Below are 18,292 nucleotides of genomic sequence, written 5' to 3' on the forward strand. Positions count from 1 at the left end.
GTGGAGGCGGTAGCACCCACTGAATGAGTTAGTATCTGTAAAGTGGGCCACATACTAAGCGTCATGCAAACAGTTTTGAAGAAAATAATACATTTTCCCAAGTGAAACAAGCCAGTCACAAAAGGACAAATATGGTACGGCTGCTTTGAGCAGTCAAGTTCACGGGGAAAGAGGAAACAGGGGAGTTCATGTTTCATAGAAATGATGGAAGATGAAAAGGTCTCTGGAGACAGACAGCGGTGATGTCTGCACAGCAATGTAAACTCAATTACTTAAGAAGAATTAAAGTGGTAACTTTCATACTGTGTCTAGTTTACCACAGTAAAAAATTTTTTGAAAAAGAAAGGCAAGAGAAATGCTAGACTGGCTGTCAACCCGGACACTGCGAGAGTATCCGCAGCCTCCACTGCTCCTTGGCTTGGCTCCAACTCATCTAAGGTTCTATGATGCTAACTAACTAGCTGGTTGACTATTTAGCTAACAAACACAGCCTTTCTTTTTCTGTGTGATCAATGGAGGAGGCGGAGGAAGATTTAGAATTTCATGAGCACCTACTATTTGTTGATACCCAGGTTCTTTGTGCAAATTATCTTATTTAACCCCAACAGGACCCCATAAAGGAGGCTTTAATTATTTTTATTTCATGATAAAAAATGAAAACTCAAGAGTGCGGTTATAACGTTGCCCCAAGAAGGGACAATCCGTTGGGGCCTTGGTGCCAGGCTTCAAGTGTGGTGCTGCCTTGCCCTGCTCAGCAATTGCAGGCAGCAGACCCAGCCTCTCCCCTTCTAATTGCTGCGACACCTGTGCAGAGCTGTACGGTGATGTCTGTATTTGTTTTGATAACAGACACAAGTCATGGCGATGAAAGCTGGAAATTCCTAGCTTATTATAAGATTGGGTGAATTAGCACAGAGTGGGGAAATGAAGTTTTGTCCTCCCTGGAACCTACTGCAGCACAGAGTCAAGAAAAGTAACTGCTTTACCGTTTTGACAGGCTAAGAATCAAGAATTCTCTGAGGGTGACATGCTCTGAGCTTGGGTAGAATAATTCACCTTCTCGGGAACAGAAATGACAGCTGGCCCAAGCCCTGAGGTAAGGCCCAAGTACTTCTCAAAAGCATGCTCACAAATCTTCTCTCAGCTCATCCTCCCTCCAACCCTAAGAAATAGGTAGAGCTAGGATCATGGCCCACATTTCAGGAAAGCAAAGAAATCAGGAAGATATGGCTGCTCTGCCTGGGTCACCTCACTGTTGGAACTGGGCCAGACCCACAACGTGAACTCCTGATTTCTAGTCTGTTCTACCACATGGCCTGCTAGGTACAGAAATTCAGCTTGGAAGAGTCAAGTTTGAAAACACTATGAAAAGGTGCCTAGTTAAAAAAAATAAGAGGATAAGATCTTTTTGGGGGCTGGGGATTTAGCTCAGTGGTTCCAGCACCTGCCTTGCAAGCGCAAGGTCCCGAGTTCGATCCCTGGTACCAAAAAAAAAAAAGATCTTTTTCTTTTTTAGCTGCACAACTAAGAAAGCAACAGTGAACCATCTGCTGCCTGTGGATCCCTGTCTGATGAACTGGGAGGACTTTACTTTCAAACATCTGCCCTGAACACCGGCACACCAGAGCTACAGCGCCAGATGGTGTAGTACAGACATGCATCAGTCCTGGAGTTGGAAAATGAGAGCTTGGGTTCCGGTTCTGCTCCTAACTGGCTCTTCAGCGTGTCTCATATCCTCTCTGAAGCTCCATTCCTACATTTATAAAATGGACATGATACAAATGCCTTTGACCAGCATTGTAGGGTTTGTGTTAAGGGTCTAATGAAATAAAATCACAGATGTGCCACACAGAATATAAAGCAGTTCCCCAGAATACCATATAGGGATTAGTCTTCTCTACCTGCCACCAGGAATACTTTAGTTACCTAAATTTCATCCTGCACAAGAGGATACAGATTTGTTACTTCCCTTGGAATCAGCCTTTTGGGACTGAGATCGTTCTGCACATACAGAACCTTTTGTTCTTGCAGGAATTCAAGCTGACTTCATCTTTTCACAGAGATACCAATGTCTCGTGAAAGAGGCCTGTCTCTCCCAAGACAGGTACAGAATGGCCAGAGGAAGAAAGTCTATCCTGAGAAGGCATCCTTCTCAGACCTCTCGGTGCAGGGCAGGGCGGAAGAGCAGGGTAAGTGCTCACCTCGTTTAAGCAGATCTTGCATCTTGGCACAAGTGCAGTCATTATAAACAACCACATCAAAACCCAGGCTTCGGAAACACTTGAAAAGGGCCTCAGCATCTTTGTCGGTTCCATTTCGGACACCCATTCCTGTGGGAATCGAGCAATGCATCTACAGGTTATCATCAGGTTAGATGCTGAATGCAGCCAGCGCCAGCTCCAGCAGGAACGCTCTGAGTGCACGGAATACCTCCGAGGTCACAATGTAAAGGAGCAAATGAAACGAGAAGGAAACTCAAGAGAGGGGACTCAGCCCACCCACAAGAGGTGAACCTCTTCATGGTAACTCCCAGGCCCAATCAAAGCCAAACGGATCCCTCGATGCTTAGCTCCTTGGTCAAGATGCCTGACAGCTAATATGCAGTGGGACCTCAGACTGACAGTCCTCAGTTTCTCTGTACCCCTTTTCCCTAGACGTAGGGGCTGTCTGCAGGTGGGCCCAGCATTTCTCAGTGAATGTCTGATACAAAACAGAGGAAATGGAAGGCTTAGCCCAGGCTCACAGTGCCTACCTGTCACTTTGTCGAAGTTCTTGTTGTTTATTATGACGCACTTGCCCACCTTCTCGAAATTCATGTTATACTGATACACAGGCACCTGGTCCCGGGGGGTCCTGGCTGGGCCTGTAGAGCCATTCTTCTTCTTCTTACTAGGGAAATACACAGCCGGTTAGGGTAAGTCTGACAAGAGGGGCCTCCGAGCCCAGGCAGGCCGTGGGGTGAGGGTCTGGGCTGCACAGACAGCTCTGTGTAACCGGAACAGAGTTCTATGGTAAATTCTGTTAGATGTCAGAGAAATGCAAACTGAAATCACAGTATGACACCAGCACCCACTCCCAGGAATGGCTACAGTGTGAAAGAAACGGAGTGCTCAGCACCTGAATGATCACATGTTGCTGGTGGGACCTACCCTGCAATCCACTGGGGAAAATGGCAGAGTCCATGAAAACTGAGCTCACACGCACCCCGTGACGGGGCCACCGGCCTGACATGTTCACCAAAAAGCAGAGCCACTTGTTTCCGGTGTTGTCGACCCGTAACAATAATCCCCAAAGGAAATATTCCATATGGCTAAACTGCTGAATATTCATGTAATGAAATACAACAATGCCAATAAAGAAACCATGACAGTGGAGAGTAGCATAAATGAATCTCACAAATACACTGTAGTGAAGGGCCAATGCACAAAAGGACACAGAAAAATTAACAAAACAAAGACCTCCTACTAGCTAGTCTGGATGGTGTTTCCACATTGGAGGGACAGGGTCTGGAGGGAATAAGGACTCTCCAGTGTGGCTCATAATTCGTTTCTTGGCATGGGTGCTGGTTACTGGCACGTGTAAAAATTCATGTTCGTGCACTTGTGTAAGTGTTATAATTTAATTACATCTATATTAAAAGAGAAAAAAAGGAACAGAAATTTAAAAAGAAAGCAGGTCTCTTCCACTCTCCCATCAACTGGTGGTACAGTTTGCCAAAAGCCTGGCAGGCAGAGCTTATGGCATGAGCACCAACCATCATGGGGAGGCCACAGAATCAAATGTCCAGTGAGAGGGGAAGCAGCCTAGTAGGTTCCATGCCGACGTGAGCTCCAGGAGCAAAGCGAGTTTTATCTTTTCTGAAACCACTGAAGTCTCAACACATAGAACGGCTGGCACATGAGGTGCTTAGTGGATACTTATTGTAGGAATGAACAAGCCAGTTGAATCTCACCCCCTCACGTACAGATATGGAAGCAGAGGCCCACAGGAGGCAGGGGGCTGTCCACACCACACAGCTACTGAAGGGCCCGGCAGCCCTCAGACCGGCACACTGGAGCTGGGGAACACTGTGCCCTAGACTGCGGGCTACAAGGGTCATCTGTCGTCCTCCCTCAGCTCACACTTAAGGGTGGGGAGGCAAAGTGAAAGTGAAAACTCAGTATCTACCAACAGACAGACTCGGTCCAAGGACACTGCCCTTGGGTTTCCATCCGCTCTTATCTGTCGGTTTCTCAGAATCTCTGAAAGGACAGGGGCGTTCCCTTTGTCCTACCTCAGTCCAGGTTACAGATTAGCTCTGTGGGACTAACCTTCCCAGTCCTTCTTGCTATTTTTCCACTTCAATGTGACTTTATACCACCCTACTTTTATAAGGTTACATTTCTTCCATGATGCCACTTGATCTTTAACAGAGAACTATCCCGAATCCGTTCTCCTGCCTTGGGGCGCCTCCCTGCTTTGGTTAGGTTTTCAGGGTGATACGAGTGGCTTCACACTCCTAACCCCAGGCAGTCAGCACCCAGGAAAGATGGACTTGGGGTGCGTGACTGGGGCAGTGAACTGCTACCCTTTGAAGAGTGCTGACTTCCTCTCCTGTGAAATAGAGCCAGCAGCATGCAGCAGGGGCAGCTTTCTGTGACTCACAAAGTTAGATGAGGGGTGCGGTGCCAGCAGGTACTCCCTGTAGGGGAACCCCTTCCTGCTGTCTGGACTTATATGAGTTTTACCACAGTGAGTCTGTTTTGTTCAAGGACAGGCCACGCGGAAGTAGGATTTATTTCCTCACTGCCACCCTGTCGATGACCCTGTTCAGTGTCCACTGTGCATGTTAAATTTGTGTGCCCAGCCTCCCATGGACACACACAACCTCTGGTCTTGGGACAGATGCCTTAGAAGTAGGTAGGGGACACAATTACAATTACAGTTACAGGTAGCAATGAGAGAAATGAACATCTACCAGTCTCTATCATGGTCTTGTAGAAAGTCTCACTGAATTCTAACAGCAACTCAAAGAGGGCAGTGGATGTCACCATAACCCCATTTAAGGCTGAGCAACAGGGGCTTGGGGATTTCAAGTGGCTGGAGGATGAGCCAGCACAGCAGGTCCAAATCCAGGAGGAGAGACCTTCAGAAACCCTCCTTTCACTCACTGGGCACTGGTGACCTTCGGGGGAAATGGCAAGCGGCAGACCTCTGGGTGAAAAGCCAGCTGCAACAGGCCACCCGCCTCCAGAGAGGCCACTGGTGCTCCCCCCGGGACCACTCAGCCATCCATCTGGGGAGCTAACCGGAACGTGCCACCGTCTCAGAGCTTCTGTTTTCTCACTGATAAAAACTGGCCTAGTTATCACTGTAGGATCAATGGGATTGGCATGTGAACCGTACAACACTCAGAATAAATGCAGCACACTTATGTATCCATTCCTTACCAGTACCTGCCACCTACGGGCCAGGGCTTTACAAAACCACTGCCTGTCCCCAGAGCAATGCGGTGCTGTGCAGACAACAAAGCTGAAGTTCAGAGCTGGGATGGGATGCTTGGTGATCCAGCTTCCCAGTGTATGCTTTCTCCACTACGCTGTTTATTCTTTGAGCAAACACCGTCTCTGACATAAAAATTCAGGACAGGCCTGAACTCATCTGCTGCGTTACTTTTGGGGAACTTAAAGGAGAATCTGTGAGCATTCTTAAATGATGGTAGCTTCAGGATGGGCTACCAGCCCAGAATGCACTCAGCATGCTCCCCAACCTTTCAGAAAGTATCAAAATGGGCTAAAAGGAAAGAAAATTGAATAGGCAGTTTTTAACACATCAAGTGTATTTTGGAGCAAGATTCCTGGGTCTTATAGCTACCTGAAGGCCATTCAGAGACCCTAAGAGATGCAGTATGTCTGGCAGGGTGGAAGCTGTATTTTATGCACTACAATTTTTGAAGAGATAAAATTCTTCTTCTGAAATGAGGACCTCTAGGACAACGTCCAAGTAATAAACAAGGTGTGGGTTTTTAAAGCTGCCAGGAGCTCCTTCTCAGTGATGAGCAAATCAAAACCAGTAAGCATGTTTTATAAGAAAAACAGGTTTGGATGTACGTTATATGAAAATTAAAAGGACTTTGCCTCTATCAGAATAAAATTTGGAAAAAATGACTACTAATTTTTTTTTTTTTTGGTACTAGGGATCAAACTCAGGACCTTGCACTTTCCAGGCAGGCGGCAGCACCACTGAGCTAAATCCCCCACCCAACTACTAATTTTTAATTAACTAAAATTAACTTGATTCAAAAAAAGGAACACTTTAAAGAAAACACTGCCCATGATGATGAAACTAGCTCAAAATGGAATGTGAAGTGCAATTCTTATCTTTGGAAGTATCTCAAAAGGGTGGTAAGGACAATTTCCCTTCTCTAACCTGCTCCTAAATTGAATTCCTATTTTTCAAAATGATTTTAATATCTGCTTCCCTTTTCTGGATTTGAGTCAGTCAATACTAACATTCCCTTCTAACTCAAAACGCTTTTTATTAAACCCAGGTTTTCCCAGACCACAAATGTGTGTTAGAGAGCGATTATCAATCCGATCCCACTGAATTTATCTTCTTAAGAGGAGCTGGCCTGGGGCAAGCAAATCAGGGTGATCAGCTTAGAGCATGTAACTGAAGAGACAACTAAAAGGAGGAAATGATGGTCAGGAAGGCATCAAGAAGGAATAACCAGGAGAAAAAAGAGGAAGAAAGATTAAATTCCACTGTACAGAGATATATTCTGCAAGAATGAATCTAGGTTACTCCACCACCTAATAGTTCTGAAGTTTTGGGGCACCTTCTCTGTCCTGGGGATTGTCTCCCTTTCACTGGCATTCTCCCATTGAGACTTCAGTATGTGCCATGTTGGTAGAAAGTGATCGCCCATCCTTTGCCCTTGTCCTATGGCCATCTTTGACTGGTCTGGGGCTGCCAGATCCTAGGCTGGGCCCTCTTCCAAACAGCCCTCTTCCCTGGGAATCTGAAAACTGGAACTGAGGAACAGGGTCAGCCTCTCTAAGTGGCTACAGTGAGAATTGTTGGTGGTCATGTTTCAACAGGAACCTGGATGTAGGCTGCCAAAGAGCCGGCAGAACCAAGCCAAAGATAAATCAGTGTGGGAGTAGGAGAGAAGAGCAGCTAATGTTTGAGGTTCCTTGCAGCCTAAGTGTTCTTTTAAAAAACATAAATCAGGGGCCAGTGTATAGTTCAGTGGTAGAATGCTAGCATATATGAGGCCCTGAGTTTGATCCTCAGCACCAAAACTCAAAACAAACAAACAAAATAACCCAAGTTAGATTCCAGCAAGCTGTTTAAAACTCCACTCCAGGATTCCCAAAGGCCCCGCATGGTCCCCCTCTGGCCTCTCTGCTCCTGTTCCTGGTGCAGGGTCCCCTACACAGGCTGCCTCCTGATGACTGCTGGTGGAGGCCTGGGGGGCACAAGACCCAGGAAAGAACTGCTGGGCTCATGCCCTGCTCAGCTGGCTGCTGCCCAGCTCTGTCTGTGTAAGCAGCAATACGAGTTCACTGGGCATCTCACTGCTGGCCTGGGCAGGATCCCAGAAGCCCCAGGCCATGTCACCTCCTGATCTGACATCGTGGACTCTTACTTGGCCTCCAGGTTTTAGTTTTGCCCTTGGAGTCATTTCTTAAAAGTGAGCTTTTAAATACATTTAAAAATGATAAACCCAATCACATTAGTTCCCTGCTCAGAGCCACAGGGGTTTCCTGCTGCTAAGAAGGAACTCCAGAATCCCAGCCACAGCCCCCAGGGTCTACAGAAGTGACGGTGCATTATCTCTTCCCACTCTTTCTTTCCCTGACTCATCCCACCCCAGACAACCAACCACAAACTCGTCTGGCCGTGGGGCCTTTGCACTCGGTCCTCTCTGCCTGTGCTCCTCATGGCTCCAAACTCACATATCTCCTTCCTCTCCCTCACTCAGATCCTAGCTCACCCTGCCCACACCCCCACACCTATCATTCGGTGTCCCGTCCCCATATTAATGTGTAAACCACACCTTGCCACCTAACCTCAAATTACCGAGCTGTTGTCCATCTCCTGCTAAGGGTAAGAGCGTTATGAAGGCAGGCTTTAGGGGAGGTCCCTGCTGTTTCCTGGCTTCTAGAACAGTGTCAGCGCACAGTAGGTGCTCAATAATATTTCATGAAAAAATGAAGACAAAATTCAACAGGCGAAGGTGCTCCAGGTGGGCTGCCATGCATGTTGGGGACCGGCAGGGTGGATCAGAGGTGGGTGAAGGAATGGACCAGCACCTGCATTTTGCTGCATAGACATTAGCCAGGGACAGCCGCAGCCTTGAGGTCACATGTCAGAAGGGGACTGACTTCTGAGAGGGAACCACTTTGGCATGGGGTGTGTAGGGATACAGGTCAACTGCTTTGCTTGAGTCCTTCTGCAGGAGATCTAGCATGGGTTGGAACACTTCCGGACTGCTGTGTCCATCCCTCATTTCCCCTGCCTCTGCCATGTCCAATTCTGAACCTTCCTGGCATGCCTCGATTCCATCAGCTGCCACTCAGGTAGAAGTTTATTCACTTAGTGGCTCTTGCAGGTAAGAGCCAGAAGAACAGGTACAAAGAACCAGATCAGTCTACTCCTGGGCGGGCCACAAAGGAAGGGACTTTAAGCACAATCACACACTCTGTTAGGAAGAATCAGAATGCTCCGATTGCATGAGCTCCAGGAGGTGGTGTCAGGCAAGAGAGAGAGGAAGGATTTTCACTGCGTACCTTTGTTACTGCATGCAAGCAAGACAGGAATTCAAAACATCAACTAAAAGTCAGCTTACTAGTTAAAAGTCACTTGCTAGGCCTGGATGGAGATCTGACCTGTCTTGATGATTAGTGGATCTGTACATTCTTGTGCTAGTTGCTGAAAAGGCTCTCTAAACACTCTGTCTTTGTTTTTCCATTGTGACTTTATCCTAGCTTCTTAAACTTCTTACTTTTCTACACATCAATAGTAACAATAATAAAAATGCAGTTACAACAGATACTACCTTTTGATCACTTATCTTTTTGCACACACAGTGTTATCTCATTTAATCTGTACAATTCTGTGGGGGCATCAGCTTCACTTCATAGAGATTAAAGTGGTTTGTCCACAATCACAAGGTAGAAATGAGTACAGCCCAGATTTCGTCCAGAGTCTAACACCAAGTCACCTATTCCATGGTTTCTCACCTCTGCTACAATTCAGGTTTTCAGGCCTTGCTGTTGATGTAGAGAATGAGTGTCAGCCAGGTCGGGGTGCTCTCCTAGGATACTGGGCCTCTCTGAAGTTGGAGGGTTCAACCAAGCCTGTCTGGCCTGAGCTTGTGCTGCTGTCTCACCCCTCCAACAGCCTCGGCCTGTGGGTCCTCGGTTCCAGGCCAGAAGGTCCAATCTGTTGTGCTGCGGAAAGCACAGCTTTTTTGGGGGGGGCGGGGGGGTTTGCTTACACAAAAGTAATTTATTAACAGAAAACAACTTGAGTCTTGTTCACAGATGGCGACCACAGTGACCTCCCTTCCTCGGGTACTACTGGAGCGGGTGGAAGGGATGACATCCTCAATCCACTCAATCTTCATACCCCAGCCAGCACGGGCCCCGAGGGCTGCCTGGGCACAAGGTCCAGGGGGCTTAGTCCTGTTTCCTCCTGTGGCCTGGAGTTTGGTATGTAGGGCAGTGATGCCCAACCCAGCACCTCTGGGCCACATCCTGGGCAGCCAGCATGGCAGCACATGGGGAAGATGCCTCTCCATCAGCCTTTTCCATTGTCCCACCAGTCATGCGATAGATGGTTCCCTTGCCAGAAAGATCAGTGATACGGACGAAGGTATCATTGAAGGATGAAAAGACGTAACAGTCCGAAAATACAAGCTCTCCTTCAGCCCCTTGTGGCCCGAGGCTGATGACGGTTCTTCCTTCCTTTCCTTCCCCTTGCGAGATGCCATTTCTGCAGCTAGCTCCAGACTCAGCCACCAGAAAGAGAAGGTGTGAGGGCACAGGTGACAGGTCACTTCCATCAGCACTGTGGTGTCTTTAGAGTCACCGGTGCGATTTAAGACTCTTCACCAGGTCTGTGGGGACTGACAGCCAGGCTGTTACTTACAGTCTTTTTACCACCACCACCGAAAGCTCCAGGAGCTGCTGCTGCACACGATGCTACCTGAGAGGTCCCAATGTTTGCAACACACTATGGGGTCCCCTTGGTGTGAGCACAAACTCCCTTTGGGCTCAGGTGGAGGAGCTATGCTTTGTGCCTAGTCCCAGCAGTGGAAAAAGAGTTACCATCTGTTTGGAAATTAGATGGTGGAGCCATCTTTTTTTTAAAGGGCTGTTCTTGTTGCCCCAGGTTTGAAAGAGCTTTCTGCAGAAGAGCAAGGAACACGTAAGAACTGTCACACAGACCCTAAGAGGGTGGGCTTAAAGAAAAACTCACTGAGCATCTCTCAGTTCTGGACAAGAGTCTTTCTCTGAATTGACAAATGGCAGAAGACGCACTTCAGGTATTTAAGTCATCAGGATCAAGTATGAATACTGTTACCATCCTGGGTTTTACAAAGCGAATTAACAGTCACTGTCCCATTGATTCTGGAAGTCCAGATGTGAGGCAAAGAAAGATAAACAGAACCGGGGAGGGCATTTTTAAAACTAGATTCTACCTAGTTCCCATTTTCTCCTCTTGTCTCTCTCTTTTTTCTTTCCTCCGCTAATCCTAGCTGATAAACCTAGCCTTTATCTCAGCCCTTTTTACATTCAGAGAACCTTCTCCAAGATGACTGTGTTGAGAAGAAACACAGGATTCTTGTGTTGGAAGCTGCTGTTAAGTGCAAAGCCCATCATAAATCAGACCAGTGAATTAAAAGTTCTAAATCCTCTTAAAAGCTCATGTGTTCCACAATTGGCTGCAGATTTACAAAAAAAAAAATCCGGCTACTAAATCACTGTGCTTAGGGCTTGACAGGCAAGATTACAACAAACTCGGATATCCTGGAAGAATGACTTACAAAGCGCGCTCAAGTGTGCGCTAGAAAATAAGGGGCGGGCCGGGCTCAGTGGTTTCACAGCCTGCTGCGCAAGCGCAAAGATGGAGTTCAATCCCCGGTACCAAAAAAACAACAACAAAAAAGAGTAAAGAGTAAGGGGAAGCAAATTTGCGGAGCAGGTTGAAGGCAGTGCTACCTGAGCGTCCTTATTGTTCTGCGGAGCTGTGTTTCCAAAGTGGCCAAGTCCCCTGATCTTCACTTCCCTGAGGCACTCGGATAAGCACAAATCTCTGCTGGAACACCGACTGCGCCAGAGTCCAATATCAGGAAGGAACAAGATTATCCTCACTTCTTAGATAGACAGTAGACAGTCCTTTCTCTGGACCTCAGATTTCACAGCATGAAGCCAACTCAGTCACTTTTCACCACAACAAAGTCTCGAGTCAAAAAATTACAACTAAGCTGTTGGCTATTTACATAAAAGGGTGTCCTTGAAGAACCTACAGCAATTCATATCAGAAACATCACAGGATAAAAATATTCTGCCTACTTGACAAAGAATTGAAAAGGCTTAGAAAGCACACGGTGGCTTTTTACAACCTACTCTGGGTGCTAGTATGATCTCCCCATCACTGGAGGAGATAAACACAGGTTTTACCCACTTACAGATCACCTGGGCTGCTGAAAAAACGTGAATTATGTTTTTCTATATTTGGAAGGGACTAGAAATAAGCAAACCCACTCCTATTTATTTTCCAAAGTGCCCTGCTGAAAGGATTCCCAGTAGCTGGGTCTGTTTGCAGACATTCCTCATTAAACAGTGAAACACCAGGCTCACAGCTCCCCAAGACTGTTTCATTCGGAACCAGAGCTCTGGTTTTTGTAGCTGCTTTGTCTAAATATTTTGAAGAAAATTCATTCATGGTTTCAATATTTCAACAGACGGCACCCCTGAGTCCTAACAAACCAAGGCTGGGCCAGGCAAGATAGGGAGGGAAGGCAGAGTGTGGGCAGTACCTGGCATCTTCATCGGGAAGCTGTGGGCCCTGCAGCAGAAGTAGGCCTCGCCCTGTGACAACAAGGACTGAGTTTCCTTCTTCTCTGTAGTAATAAAAACTCAACATGCTCAGAGATCAGCAGGGGACAGAAGAATGGCACAGGCCAGCCATCCCTGAAGGCCTGTGACTGACTCAGCAGCGAGCCGCATGCTGGACTTTTCCATAGGACCCTGGAAACTCGAGCTGGGAAGGTCACCACACACTAGCCTCTCCCTGCTCTGCTGACCGGCAGAAACGGCCAGACTCCACAAGGCGACATCCCCCAACCCGAGGATGGCACTCCATGGGAACACAAAGGGGAAAAAGTAAAACCAACCTTCCACACACACACAGCCAGGAGCACAATCCTTAAGAGTGAAAAACTGGAAACAGGGGAATGGTTAAGCAGGAGGCTGTGTGTCAACAGAGTAAAACCTCCCCAGCTATTCGAAAGGACAATCAGGAACACACACCCTCAACTGCCAAAGGGCCAAATATCCAAAAGGCTGTAAACAGCATGGCAAAATATCTAAAGCTATGGGTAAGTAAATGAACAGGAACAAGAAGTGAGCCTGTGATGAGCGGCACGGTTCAAGTTCATTAGGCTGCTTTCTTCCTTCCAAATAATCAAACTCATAACACAAGACAACTCTACAGGCGGAACAAATTCCTTCTTTTTCAGAAGAAACAAACATTTCTCAGTGGCCTTGGATAATGTGAATGATCCAGATGTTACCACACTTTTCCACCTCACCCACCCAAATGTAACAAGGAAATGTGAGCACATATAGACCGACCCACTTTTCAAGCAACTCAGCGATGCCTTTCTCAGTTTCCTGGCTGAGGGCCTCAGTCAGTAGAAGGCGGCACAGCTGAGGAGGTGAGATGACCACCTGCTACCCTGGACAGCCCTCCTGAGTCTGTGGACAAGAGAGAAAACCAGCTCGCTGCGCTTTTCTTTGAAACTCAGCTCAAGGCTGGTATTAACAGTAAGTTCCCTTTCTCCAAATTTATCCACATTTCTCTCTTCTCCCTAAAAAAAGGGCTGGCAAGACCTCTGACAGCAAAAAGTGACAAAGGGCCTTTAAGAAATCATCCAGGGAAAATAAACCCTGGAATCTGTGTAAATAACCTAGCAGGTTGGGAAGATACCGTGAGACGTGTGTACTACAGCAGCGGGGGTCAGAACTCAGCACAGCCAGCATCCATGGGTCCTCATTCTTACACAATCATTTCATCCATCCTTTCCCTTTCTGCGAGTAGCATGGAAACTCACCATCAGTAGAAGAGCAGTCCCCTCTGCAGCCAAAGTAGGCTCGCCCTGGGATGACAGGGACTGATTTAATCTTGCAATGCTACACCCCATGTTTCTTTATTTGTGATCACCTGTTCATTTGAGAGGCAACAGGTTATATTTTCATGCTACTTTTTATTATTAGGTTGTACTGTACTAACATGTAGTGTTTTACGTGTATTAGCGCGTGCTCTGGTCTGGATGTGGTCTGCCCCTGACAAAACTCATGTTGACATCTAATTGCCAGTGTAATGGCACTGAGAGGCACTGCGACCTTTAAGCGGTGATAAGCCATGGGGTGCCAGTGTAGTGCGGGGACAGGGTTAGTTCTAGTGAGTGGGAAGGTACAATGTGGGCTGGGTCCTTCTGTCTCCTCTTCTATTTCTGCATGCGCCTGCTTGCTCTTTTCTGCGTTCACCATGAGTTGAAGCAGCATATGGTCCTTATTAGAAGCTGTTCAGCTACTGGCGCTAAGCCCTTGGACATCCCAACTCCCAGCACCATGGGCAAAACAAGCCTGTTCTTGCTGATTATCCGGACTCAAGCATTCTGTTATGGCAATGTAAGGTGGACCAAGTCACCATGGAAACCTGATTATTGCACCCCCTCCCTTATTTTTCCCTACACTTTAGTTACTACTTTCCCCTCTAGAAATTCTAGAACCTGACATGCCTATAGGTATTCTGCACATGTAGAAGCCACAGCCTCAGAATTCCTGGACTCTGACCCACTTTAGTAGTGTGTGGCTTGCAGACCCTGAAAAGTGCCTTCGGCCCTTACCTGCCATCACTGCAAGCCCTGCTGCAGCAGCTGCCCGGGCCATCCCTCAGCTGAAGTGAAGCAGAGAAGGTGCAGTGGGTATGAAGAATTAAATTTGCTGACCCACTTGGGTGGAAAAAAAAAATGCTGTTGAAGAATTCATGTGGTTGAACAGCTCAAAGCCACAACAGTTGTGGGTGGCATCTGACATAAGGGGGTGCCCTAGTTAGGCCTGTGCTTAGTCCTGATCCTGCTGGGTGACAACAGATTAAACACACTACCTCTCTGGTCTTACTTTCCTTGCTCACAATAGAAGAGAGTTAAATTACCTTTTATAGAATCTCCTAGTTTTAACATTATGAGTCTCTTATCTCCTTCCTTCTCAGGTATATTTAGGTAATTTAGGAAGCTGAGTTACCTTATTTATTCAATAATAGATCTGGGGAAGGTATCCTGTATTCCGGATGCTGAATGTGAGGGTTCCTGTGTTGAAAAGCCAATGCCTTGTGTCTGTTTTATGTTGCTGTTTTAAAGGGCGCTAGACGTGGCCTCTTCCAATCAATACCGTCACCACACAGTGCGTGTCCATTTGGAGCTCAGACCCTGGAGTAAGAGACAGGCTGGCTTCTGTGTTGTTGTCTCTGATTCTAGCCTCACTTCCTCTGAAACAACTTTCACATTCTCCACATGAAAGGCAGCTGTCTGATCTTATATTCATACAAATGACCCTTGTTGTGTAGGAACCTACTCACATATTATACGTAGTTGTGGAGAAGCCCAAGTTGCAATCAGGGCAAAAAAATTACTACCAAGTGGCACTTACTAAACACCCGCCAGGGGAAGCAAACAGAGATGATACCAAGGAAAAAGCTATGTGCTCTGAACCAGGGCCTCACAAAAGGGAGCTTAGCAAATTTTAAGAATGAGCCTTTCTTGTCTCCTGAGATAGAAAGAGAAACAGACCCTTCAGCAGGTACACACACATACACACACACACAAACACACACACTCACACGAGGCCCACGCGGCCTGGGGAAATTCAAGGCTGTGTGCAGTGTGTTTGCTACTTTGCTTTTATTTCCTTGCATTCTGACCTTGAGTAGAGCTCAGACAGGAGCCGGATTCTGAAGCTGAAGCAGCCAAGCAGAAGAGTGTCTTTCAGGCCATTGTAGGGCTGTCAGTGGCTTGGGCCATCAAGACCAAACCCCCCACCCAGTGGCCTCCACCCACCTTCCCAGGCAGAAGCTGTGTTTGCCTGGCCTGACAGGGTTCGGCCCTGGCCCTGAGGCTCTCCCTGTCCCCCGGGAGCCCACTGCCTTTTCTCTTACAACTCAGGTTCCCCTTCCCCCAGCCCTTCCTTGTCTGTTCTTTTCTCAGCTGCCTGCAGCTTTATCTAGGGTGTATCCTACCACTCAGCCATTAGTTATTATTTTCAGTAAGCTATCCTTAGGCATTCAATAAAAACTTGACTTAGCCGGGTATGGCTGCACATGCCTTCAATCCCAGAACTCTGAGAAGATCCTAAGTTTGAGCCCAATTTGGGCAATTCAGTGACTTAGCTAGACTTTGTCACAAAAGTAAAAATAAAAAAGGGCTGGAGATGTAGCTCAGCACAAAGGCTCTGGGTGTAATCTCCAATACGGCCTGCCTATGTGCTTTCTTGAGGACACACACACATACACACACACACAGGTGTGTGAAAAAACAAAACAAAAACTTTATGTCCAGGATAAGGATTACATGGTTCACGTGGACGGAGGTGATCTGTGTTGATCCCTGAGGTTACTTTTAGGTCAAAAGAACTCCTCTTCACGGGCAGTGACCACACTAGGCTTTGTGGTATAAGCGGATTCGTAACATGCACACAATCTATCCATACCGAGATTCTCTAAATAATTTTTTTTAAAAACCTAAATATTTTACAAATTTTTAAATTACCTCAAGCATTTTTTTCTTTGTGTCCTTCTGTTTCCTAAATGTTCTCAATAATCAGAAAACATTCTGATATATACAAATTTTAAGAAAAGTAAAGAATAGTTGATTGTACGGGGAACCATGGCGTTGGAATAAAACGATGCTCTCCTGCCATCTAGCGGCAGCGAGGAAAAAGAAACCATGACACACGGAGGGGTCTGAACTACCTGGGGCGAGCACCACCCGGATTTGGGCGTGCGTGCGTACGTGCGTGCGTGTGTGTGTGTGTGTGTGTGTGTTGTGCTTCCCAAGGTCTCTGAGGTATCTTGGGGAGGTTGACGGGCAGTCTGGTCCTGAATGAGGGACAGGCAGGGTCACCACTGCTCCTCCACTGTCCTGCCTGGTGTGGCTCTGAGCAGAACAAACACTCCCAGTCCGGACTCTCAGGGAGCAAAGATGACAGTGAGGTGTCCAGGGGTCCGCCTGACACTGGGCCCAACTCTGTGCTTCTAGTCACACTACGTGTATGACCAGAGGACATCGCTGTTCTCTGCGGCCAGGTGTCACTTTCCTCGTCGGCTCTTTTCATCTCCTCCTTCCACTCGGCCACAAAGTCCTGTCGCGGCGGCAGCTGGCGAGCACCTCCACTCCACCTAACCCATGGCATCGTCCTCTCACTGGACATCTACCGCACTGCTGAGCCCTTTCAACAAATTCTGCTGCCCTCAGGCTTCCCGGCCACCTCCACTGGCTGTTCTGCTCTTGCCTTCCCTCCAAAAACGCCAGTGCTGGAGGCAGAGGCCAAAGGGACCTTGCTTCCAGCTGCAGCCCCAGGGCGGACGCAGAGCCTGGGACATAAACCTGCAGAGGCTGGTGGAGAGCTGGGTGTGGCGGGCAGGTGAGCGAGCACAGGTCCTGGCTCAGCTGCTGACCAACTGTGGGCCTGAGGCTGAGCTGTTCCCAGCCCCTCCACACATACTTGATTAATAAATGAAGGACACAAGGAACTGTTGACCCAAAATGGCATCTGAAGTGGTTAATGTGAAAGCTGATGACACTTTATCAGATGAAAAAACCCTTTCCAGCCAGGCGTGGTGGTGCACACTTGTGACCAGCACAGCACTCTGGGAGCCTGGGGCAGGAGGGTCAAAGTTCAAGCCCAGACATGGCAAATCAGCAAGATCCTATCTCAAAATTTTAAACAAGGGCTGGAGGTGTAACTCAGTGTGAAGGCCCTGGGTTGGGACCCCAGTACAGGAAAAAATAAAGTTTCCATCTTTATGAGGTTAAAAAAGTACAAGAAAAAAAATCAGAATTTTCACAGTATGTCACAAATCCTGATTGAATTTTATTCAAATTGACTTCTTTCTGATAGGTGGCTAGAATATCATTTACTGCATGGATAGTCGGGTCCCTGAAGAAGATAAACAAGCAACTAACATTTCACAACCTGAAAGAAGACGACATTAAACTACCATTTGTTCTAGCTCAATACTGTTTAATAATTCAACAATTATGTCTTCCGGATCATGCAACTACAATAAGCGTTTCAGAAAATGGCATTTAATTTAACTATTTTGCAAGGATGCTTAGTGTTTATTTTGATGACTCTCGACATCAGTCATGCTACAAAAAAGGTAAAATGGGCCAAAATGAAGGAGGCTGTCCAAGCTAAATTTCCTCCCCGAAGGACAGAGAGAAGGAAAGAACCGCACCACAGACCCCAGGTATTTCTGCAAAATAAGAGGGCGATGGCTTTGGTCTTCCAGCAGGGCACTCAAAGACTGCAAGGGCTGCAGACACCGACAGCTTAAAGGAATAAATAATCAGATTCTCAACCTGCACTTGTATATTTTTTTCCTAGAACGGGTCTAAAATACTACCTTCCTTTCCATTCCCAGCTCTGCTGTGTACTCAAAGGGCAGACTTTCTCACCTTCCCTACAGCTGTTAAAATCTCCACTCATTTACCAAAGGGCAAGTAAGACAATCCACGAATCTCCCAAGTCAGGCACTGTGACGGGGGCTTCTTGGTAAACACGAGTTTGAGATGAGTGAAGCACAGCACTAGAAGTGGGAGCACTTGGGGTCTTGCTTTGGACTATTCCAAATTCAATTACGTATTAAAAACATTAAATACACACACACACACACACACACACACACACACACGAATGGAACGGAAGTGAAGATGGTTCTCGTTTAATGACTGTCTCTTTCATCCCCGATTATTTTCAAAGATGTCATCAATACGGAGCTACAGTCCCTTGATAGC

The 18,292-nt window shown here is 47.1% G+C and overlaps 1 protein-coding gene across 2 annotated transcripts in view; it reads right to left on the reverse strand.

Annotated features, from left to right (window-relative positions):
* Casp7 (caspase 7) overlaps positions 1–18,292 on the reverse strand; it is a 52,855-nt gene that overhangs the window by 24,112 nt on the left and 10,451 nt on the right. For both annotated transcript variants that reach the window (XM_087185289.1, XM_004838892.4), the window contains exons 3-4: positions 2,753–2,889; positions 2,202–2,330 (exon numbers count right to left, since the gene is read on the reverse strand). In XM_087185289.1, coding sequence (XP_087041415.1) covers positions 2,202–2,330; positions 2,753–2,889 — 266 coding nt within the window. The remainder of the gene's footprint in view (positions 1–2,201; positions 2,331–2,752; positions 2,890–18,292) is intronic.

The sequence above is a fragment of the Heterocephalus glaber genome, unplaced genomic scaffold, assembly GCF_053883595.1.
Source record: "Heterocephalus glaber isolate CG9 unplaced genomic scaffold, H.glaber_assembly_v1.0 deba00001497, whole genome shotgun sequence".
Classification (NCBI taxonomy): domain Eukaryota; kingdom Metazoa; phylum Chordata; class Mammalia; order Rodentia; family Bathyergidae; genus Heterocephalus; species Heterocephalus glaber.